We start from the raw sequence: 9540 nt of genomic DNA, 5'->3' as shown, positions 1-9540 counted from the left end.
TAGGGGAAAGTGGGGCTGTTACAATGTATTTATGGGAGAGAATCCCTAGCTTAATTGCTTCACGACAAAGTCACTTCTTGAAGACTCCAACATTTCTTGTGTAAAGGCAAACAAAAATTTTTGAAGCAAAATTAGTCAAAAAAAAAATTGTGTATGTGACAGCCCCACTTCTCCCTAGGGCGTACCCCAGGGTTCGGCGGGCCGCCTGCCCAACTCTCGCCGGGACTCAGTCGCTCACTACAGTTCTCAAATAAATTGCAAGATATAAATCTCAAATATTTCATCAAATTCTCCAATAATTACATATCAAAAGCGAAGCGAAAACAATTCCCAACTATACATAAAATGATTCCAAATCCAAACTGTACAAGATATAGGCCATCCATTCACGTGAACAAGCACAACAAGTCCTTCCTTCGCCTTGAGCCCTGTGGAGGGGAATAAAATATTTTTGGGGTGAGCTAGAAGCTCAGCGAGTAACCAGTAAAATCAGAAATCAAATATATTTCACAATAATGCATTTCGATCATTTCGATGATGTCATGATTCAGAGATCAAATGTACGTTTATTGCTCTCATGAGCCGGTGAAATCATTGCACTTGAACACCCAACGCTCAAATAGATCATTTAACATTAACATTGAGAGGGAGCCCCTTTTTGAGCTCCAGATAAACATGAACATGAACCATACACAAGGTGGAGACGTTGGTGTCCAGCACTAGACTTTCCCAGAACTCATTGAAGCCAAATCATGTCATGAATCCACATGCAAGCACGCATGATATGCAATCGAATAAATAATGCAAGAAACATTTCACAAGTACTTTGGAAATAGTTTAGGGTCACTCACCTCCATGGCTCAGAAATCATCCATCATATAACATTGCCTTGCTCAAATCCAAGTCTTAGATCACAAACTCAATGCAAACAAGTCCCTTCAAAGTTCGGACAGCACTTCCCCTGAATTTGCTAACTTTCCAGCCATCATGGATTCATTATTTCCTCAGCCAGTCCCAAAGGTACACACACAACAACAAGTTCATCCAATAGCCATTCAGCAAGCTCCAAGTAGTACTAGTACAAGTCAAGTTAGGGAAAAGTCTGGAAATGAAAGTTAAGCTCAAAATCAGAAAAACAATTTTGACGTCATTTTGCGGTAATGGTACCAAAGGCACTACGATTTTCGGATGAAGGTCCAAGATACACCGTTTCGAAGCTAAGAGATAGGGCTACAATATTACAGAAGGTCACTCAACCCAGTTTTGAGTGTAACCAGGTCAAAAATGCAAGATACTACACCAGAATCACAAAAACAGATTCACAGAACGCATTCTAGCGGAAACATCATAAATCAGGCTACCTAAGTCCAAATCCAGAAATTCCAAAACCAGCTGAAAGCTAAGAAACAGGGCTACAATTCATAAGAAGACCTCAACAACCAATTCGGAAGCATTCCTGACCAAAACAACCATTTACAGAAGCAATTCCCAAATTCGGGTAAAACCAGGACAGCAAGGGTAATTTCAACTTTTCTCAAGTTACGCTACTCCGATTGACCTGAAATTTTGTAGGCACCTATAAAATACCATTCTCTACAACTTTCATGTTTTAATCCAAGGCCAATTCGGCCTCTATCTATGAGCTACAAATTCGGACAGAATATTCCTTCACAAAACCTAATTTTCTGAAATTTCTTCCAAAACAGAAATTGATTGCAATTGACCACTTTTTCCACCTCATAGAGTCCTTAAACATCATTTCCAATCATCATATATAACCACACAACCATGTTCATATTAAAACAGAAAAATCCCCAAAAATTATAAAACTTCATCAAGTCAACCACAACTCAAGATATAATCCATCAAACCATCTCTTTAGCCATCACAAGTCACTAATTTAGCATAATCAAGAACAAAGAAAGGATTGCTAGACATGAACCTTGAAATATCAAGAAAGTTGATGGCTTAGTCCTTTGCCTTCTCTAATCACTCCACCACTACTTTCAATCTTCCTAAACAAGTGACTTTTGTGGAGGAATTTGAAAGTTTAACGGTTGATTCACAAGATTGAGCAAGAAATGGAGTTGGAGTTGAAGGCTTTCTTCTTGTATTTTTGCTCCAAGAGGTTCGGCCAAGACAAGCTTAAAATGGAGAGAAATTGGTCAATTTTTGAGGTTTAGTAAAGGTGATGCAAATTAGTCAAAGTCCAACTTTGAATAAGAAGGTGACACATGTCACCTTTTTGGTTTAAAACTTAACTTTTTGTCTCTCCAATACAAATATCTTAACACTTTGTAAAATAATATCACTTAATACAAAATTCCAACAAGTTGTCAAAAATATAATGCATTTACCGCACTTGCGGGTCCCACGTTCAAAATACGCTCTTAATTTCTCAAAAACTAACCGATACTAGAAAAATCATTTTAAAACTATCTTTGCTCATAAACTTTATCTGGAGAATTTTTTTCTAATCAAGAAAATGTAGAAAAGGCGGGCAATAAAAAAAAATAAACCCTAGAAAATTAGAAAATTTCCGGGTTCTCACTCTTATTCTTTCGGGGCGTCACAGTGTAAACATGTGTAAAGTTGTAAATACCTGACATTAAGATCCATGACTTGATTTTTGTGAATACGAGTTGCATATCCATACATTTTGTAGGTTTGGTACTTTTTGGTGGGGAAAAATTCATATTTTGTCCCTAAACTTTGAGTTAGGGACACATTTCGTTCTTCAACTTTTAGGCGCACCACATTTAGTACATAAATTAATTATTTTTTGCCACATTTAGTTCAAAAATAGTCAATTACTTAATTTGGATGTAGAAAATCACATGTTTAGCACGTGGCCATTAAGTAAAACCAATGTCTCAGTCAAAATTAACGGCCATATCAGTTTTCTCCATCGAAATTGAATATTTTATCATTTTTTGGATGAAATGTGGCCCAAAATAATTAATTCGTGTACTAAATGTGGTGTGTCTAAAAGTTTGGGGACGAAATGTATCCCTAACTCAAAGTTCAAGAACGAAAAGTGGATTTTTCCCATTTTTGACAATTTCTAGAATTGCTCTATTTTTGCATTAAATTGAACTGTAATTTTCTCAATGATGGAAGCTGAAATATCTCTTGCGCCCAAAATACCCTCAATCGTTCAGCACTCTATTTCAGACTTTGGCAACAAAATTCTTGTCTGTATTTCAAAATTTTGACCCCTCTAATTGTATGAATTATATTTTGATGTCTCATGAAATGTTGCTCTAGATCTTAGCTGTAAAACGGTTTAAGAATCATCTCAATCCAATGCTTGTAACTCAAGTTACAATCAAAATACTAGAAGGTGTCAGAGCTGCCTATGCACTTCTTCCTTGTTTTTGCATTGCATTTCATCCATTGATCATTTTGCAATTTATGTCCACTTGAAATAAGTTTCAAATCATTAAGAATCATTAAAACATCTTCTCATTTTACTCCAATTGATGATTGAGTCATCAAAAACTACAAAACATAAAGTTTTAACAGCTTACCTCCATAGAAATATGATTTTTCTCACTTAAACCTTATAATGCAAAATTCAAATAAGATCCTAGTTATTTGGTTCAAACTTAAATAAAAACACACAAAACAAGCATAAATAATTGTACAAAAACACGTAAAACAAGCACTTGTCGGGAAGCAATGGCGTTGTGATTTGCAGTGTCTGTACTCGGGAAATCATGTGGCCTCCGGAAATTAGTGGGTTTTGCAGTACCATTTATGAGGATTATTACATTGGGTACCATCTTGATTGAGTGGCTAGGACTGAATTTTTTTTTTTTCTTATATGAAGATGGAGAAGTTCCAGATCATTGAAGCCCCCAAGCACTCCATAAATTTTATGTGACAAATTTACCCCTAGATGGTGGTGAAATATATAAAATGTGGTGCTGCCACCACAGAAGTCCTACATTGGAAGTGAAAAAAATAATTCGAGGACTAAATTGGTTTAAAAAATTCATGAAGGATGAAAATTGGTTTTAGTGTAAAATCCCACTTTTATTTTAGGGAAAAATCCCACTTTTCGTCCCTAAATTTTGAGCACATTTATTTTGTGCTCAAACTTTTAGTTGCAACACATTTAATACATAAATTAATAATTTCTAGTCACATTTAGTCCAAAAATGGTAAATTGTTCAATTTGAACGGAGAAGGCTCATGCGTCTAGCACATGGCTATTGATTTTGACTGAGAAATTATTTTAACCATGTGCTAAACATGTGAGACGCGTGAGCCTTCTCCATCAAAATTCAACAATTTACCATTTCTAGACTAAATGTAGCCAAAATTTATTAATTCATGTATTAAATATGTTGCATCTAAAAGTTTGGAGATTAAATGTGCCCTTAACTCAAAGTTTAAGGATGAAAAATTGGATTTTTCCTTTTCAAATTATTAAATCTAATTTTCATTCGACTTTGTTCAGCTTAAGTAAGTATCATAGTTATCCGTCTTATCTTATTTATTCGTAAGTTTTGATACATTTTGGGTTCATTTGATGGATTTATTTCATGTCAATACGCTTTTCTAATTACTTAATGTGTTAGTTTTGTATACCTTAGTGGTTTTTGTTCTCCTTCTCTTTCTTCTTATTCTGGTTTTTGCACATGGAAATTCTTCTTGTAATTCTGATTTGTGCACTTGAATAATTTGGTTGAGGTTCTCTAATTTTGACGGCATGTTGAATGTTTGGGCTTTCATGTTCTCCGATGGCACAAAGAGCAGCAGAGTAAGAAAATAGGAATAACGCACTTAATTCGTTTTAATTTTGACTGTGTTAATTCAATTATTTAACGCCAAACTAATCAGAAGTACTAAATGTAGTTAACTCAAAATGTTTCTGGCCCGCTCTCATAAATGTAACACGTGTTGCACATCTAAGGAGTGCATTGAGCAAATCGAGAGATCTCCCCGTGGAGAGGAGCCAACAGTGGCAGTTTCCAGTCTTTTTTTTTTTCTTTTTTCTTTTTCTTTTGTTGGCTCCCCGTGGAGAGGAGCCAAGTGGCAGTTTTCAGTCTCTTTCTTTCCAGTCTCTTTCCCCGTTGACTAGACTAGCCAACAGGGGCAATTTCCAGTCTCTTTCTTTCCAGTCTCTTTCCTCGTTGACTAGTCTAGTGTATATTTTTTCTACTTTGTGAGGCAAAAAGGCTCCACACGCAAATTCATGTAGAATGGTGGAGTATACGCGTACTGATTGACTTGTTCAAAGGGAAGGAAGTTTGTGTATTAAATTGGCTTTCGGGCAAAGAGACTGTTGGAGATTAATCCCTGCAGTCTTGTATCTTTAGTTACTCATTTAGACCTGATAGATCATGGATACAGTAAATGATATAGAGAGCGGGATTCAACTGGTCTCTAGTGCCTCAAATGATCATAATGGCTGGATTGACATCTCATCATCATCTCTTGCCAGAACATGGACTTACGATGTCTTTCTTAGTTTCAGAGGCGAAGATACTCGTAGAAATTTTGTGGCTTATCTGTTCCAAGCTCTTTGCAACAAAGGCATCTATACTTACAAAGATGATCAGAGATTGGAGAAAGGCAAATCAATTTCACCCGAACTCTTGCAAGCAATCCAAGAATCGTTGTTTTCAGTTATAATATTCTCCAAGGGCTATGCCTCCTCGACGTGGTGCTTGGAGGAACTTGTAAAGATCATGGAATGTCACCAGAGCATTGGACAATTTGTTTTGCCAATATTCTACGATGTCGACCCGTCAGACGTACGCAAGCAGAGGAACAGCTTCGCTGATGCCTTTGCCAAACACGAGAGAGATCAGAGCCCAGAGAAGGTGCAGAAGTGGAAGGAAGCTTTGTCTCAAGCAACTGGCTTATCGGGCTGGCACTCTTGTAATTTCTCAGATGAGTAAGTCTTACTAGCTTGATCGTTGCCTAGCTAGCAGATATTAATCTTGGGCGTAGCCCAGTTAAATTCTTCCACATATTCTTCTTTTTATTTAGCAGAAAGATTTAATTGACAATGGAAACAAGTATTATTGGAATAGTTTATGAAACAAAATGAGAATGAGACTCGTTGAAATTTTGGAACTATAAGAGTGACTCTGGATTGATAAAGATCTCGTGGATGGATCTGAGCTCAGAAGCCCTGGCTACAAGGCGCTGATCGTATTAAGAACAGTCCAGTATCCTGGGCTCAGGTTCTGTTCACGAATCCTGGCTTAGTACCAGCGGATCCATGCATGTTTCTAAATTCAGCAGCAGATCAAGGCTTGGACCAAAGCGGATTCAAGAGTCGATCCAGTACACAAAGTTCCCTATTATTGGAATTGGATCCGCTTCAGTGCTAAAGGGATCCGTCCACAGATCCCCGAAGGCCTACTTTAGAACCCAATCCATGGATGGATCTACAAATAAGGCAGATCCGTCCGTGGATCCCCTTACAATGATCAATTTTTCTGAAACATTTTTTGACATCTTTTTACAGTATTTGAAAAAGTTTTGATGCTATTTTTTGGCATTTAGAGCGTGACGTGATTGAATATGTCCGATCATTGTGTGGCCTTAATTGGATCCATTTTTGCTATAAATAGGTACAGGTTTCTGGCAAATCAACCAACTTGAATCATTTGATCTTTTTTTAATTTGAGAAACTTGACATTTGCTATCAAGTTTTATCTACTCTAGTTATATATGTCCTAGAGGTAAATTACCATATCCTATAGCAAATACTCTGTGCGGTTAGAGTAATTAAAACCTTAAGGATGGTAATCAATCACGTTTCAAGAGTTCTTAATTCTCCTGTATTCTTTGTGAAAAGTTTGCTATAGAATTTTCTGCACGTCTAGTGTGCATTTGTACTGCCCACATTCACAAGTACACCAGCTTGGTGGGATTCCTTTACCAGCCGGGATAGAACGAGAATGTGTATACATTTTTGTCGGGGCAGGGGATAGCAAACTGAGCTAATGATCGAGTAGTCCCATTGTAAAACCATTTCTTGTCCAGAGTACCACTTAGGAATTCATCTTTAAGCAGTTTGTCATAGCACAATAAAGGTTTGATCAGTTTCTTTTGAGCAAAATATTTATCTGATCAAAGGTTGTAGATTGTTCCCAATCAGATAGAGTTAAAAGGATGAATACTTTCAATGAAAATTTCACATATGCGTTAACTTCAATATGCCCCGTACTATTTTCCCTTTTCCCCATGCTGCACAAGCACTCTCTTGTTCTTTTGAAAGTACATAGTAACTTAATTCATCACTCACTCTTAGCCTTCTACTCTACACCCTATGCCCTCAGGATCACCCTAGTTCCCCCCTCTTAACCAGCTCTGGTTTCACATGTAGGGTGTTCAGATTTGTTGGAGCATTTCACTGTAATAATACTGTGGAGACCAGACATATTTGGCCTGTTTTCACTTTTTTTTGAATAATACAGTCTGTTACTGCTTTATATTAAGCTCAACTCAAAGCTGTGTTGAGGTCTTACTAGCGGACACTAGTTTCTGCTTTCAGCTCGTTGCAGATTGAGACACGAATTAATTTCACAATACATTTTGAAGTTATTACTTATTAGCACATTGTATAAGACTATTTAGCATGTTTGTTTGCAGCAATTAATTCAGTCTGTAATATTACTAATGTTGTGCTTGGAATTTTGATTAATCAACAGCAATGAGTTGGTCGAGAAACTTGTTCAAGACCTACACAGTCAGTTGCATCATTTTGAATCACCACCTGGTGAACATAATCTAGCAGGAGTAGGATCTCGTATGGAGGAAGTCATTTCGCTGATGGATTTAAGAAATGCCGAAGCCGTCCGCATAGTTGGAATCCATGGGAAGGCTCGAATAGGCAAGACAACTATTGCCAGAGCTCTTTTTGACAGATTATCTGATAAATACGAAGCTGCTTGTTTTCTGGATGATGTTGGCCAAATTTCCAGTAAACACGGAGTGGACTATTTACAAGAAATCCTCCTCTCTGAGATGCTCAAGCTAAGAAATGTGAAGATAAGAAGCACAAGCGAGGGGATGAGTATGATGACACGCCGGTTTCGACACCTGAGGTCTCTAATTGTTCTTGATGATGTGGACCACGCAGACCAGTTGAAGGCCTTGGCAGGAAACCGCAATTGGTTTGGGGGCGGAAGTAGGATTGTCATAACAACAAGAGATGGAGACTTGCTGCTCAAGTGTGGAGCTGATAGTACATATAAGGTGTGCGGATTGTCCTATAAGGAAGCTAAACAGCTCTTCACTGTGCACGCTTTTGGGAGCAGAACTCCTGGAGCTTTCAGACAGCACTTCATTGGTCCAATTTGTAGTATTTGCAGGCTTCCCTCGTCACTTAAAGCCTGGGCTTCTTTGGTCCGCGGTCGAGATGTAACTTGGACGGAGATTTTCCAACCAATTGGTTCCGTTTTGTGCGGTTGTCTCGCTGCTACTTACCTGATAGGGTTCATTACTCTTTTCATAATAGCCATCAAAGCGTTCTTTCTTGGAGCTGATTTTCCCGACTTCATGGACCCAAGCAAAAGAAAATATTCCCCGACTTTTTCTTTCCACCCATTTCCTAAGAATCCCTAAGGCACTTGCAGGGATGGATCAAAGACTCGGCCGAGTCCGAGACGACTCAGTCGGAGTTTTTCGATATGATATCGAGGCGAGATGATTTCGAGATACTTGACTTGTTTAGAACTCGATCGAGAAATCTCCGTCAAGGGTAGAAACGGCCAAGTCACAGGCGACTTGCCGTGATTTTCTTTTGCTAATTTTACAGATTTTTTGCTAATTTTTTATTATTTTTGTTTAGAACTTTTTTTATATTATTCACAATTTTTAGTATATTAAATGTTTCAAAATTTACGTTTCGTCGAAACCGCGATCGATATGTCAAAATCGATGTAGAACGGTTCAGACCCGCAACTACAATTGCGACTGCGACTTTGAACGATGCTTGCAGGTGCTCCACAGTTTCCACCATCTTCAAACTGGACTACTGTTTAACTTTTGTTATATTTTGTGTTGATCGTTTTCGATCGCAGAGTTTGGCCATCTTTTTGGTGTTTATTTATTTAGGTGGTGGAGCAACAGTCATTGGCACTAATATTAAGTACTAAAGTCTAAACTACTTCTGGAATTCATTGAATCAGGTCACAGAAGCCATGTATAATAATAGAGATGAATCTTTCCACAACCACTATATTGGCTTACTTTTTAACTAGGGGTCGAAGTACTACTCTACAACAGACACTTAGAAAATTGTTTATCCACAACATTAGGTCAAGTACTGCCTTTTTTTTTTCTGAACGGCCTGGAGTAAACTAACTTCATTCTAAGATAATCATGTCTCTTATTCCTCTAAAAAAAATCTGAAATGTTGCCCCATTAATCGATATAAAACGCGTATTGCCATCACATATTATGAAAACTGAGTAAATTTGTTGGGATGTTAAATCAACAACCAGGCTTGTTGGTTTAATCCAATAAGGATTTGATGATTTAGTATTTTAGTTTTTCAAATTTTAGGTACTT

At 37.5% G+C, this 9540-nt stretch overlaps 1 protein-coding gene across 1 annotated transcript; it reads left to right on the top strand.

The window, feature by feature from the left end:
- Nucleotides 1-5255: 5255 nt before the first annotated feature.
- On the top strand, nt 5256-9062 carry LOC113698415 (disease resistance protein Roq1). The gene is made up of 2 exons (XM_027218232.2): nt 5256-5908; nt 7677-9062. The coding sequence occupies exons 1-2, from the start codon at nt 5352-5354 to the stop codon at nt 8590-8592; spliced, it is 1473 nt and encodes a 490-aa protein (XP_027074033.2). The 5' UTR covers nt 5256-5351; the 3' UTR covers nt 8593-9062.
- The last annotated feature ends 478 nt before the right edge of the window (nt 9063-9540 follow it).

This window comes from Coffea arabica, chromosome 7c (assembly GCF_036785885.1).
Source record: "Coffea arabica cultivar ET-39 chromosome 7c, Coffea Arabica ET-39 HiFi, whole genome shotgun sequence".
Taxonomy (NCBI): Eukaryota; Viridiplantae; Streptophyta; class Magnoliopsida; order Gentianales; family Rubiaceae; genus Coffea; species Coffea arabica.
This window is presented reverse-complemented; position numbering and strand designations above follow the sequence as displayed.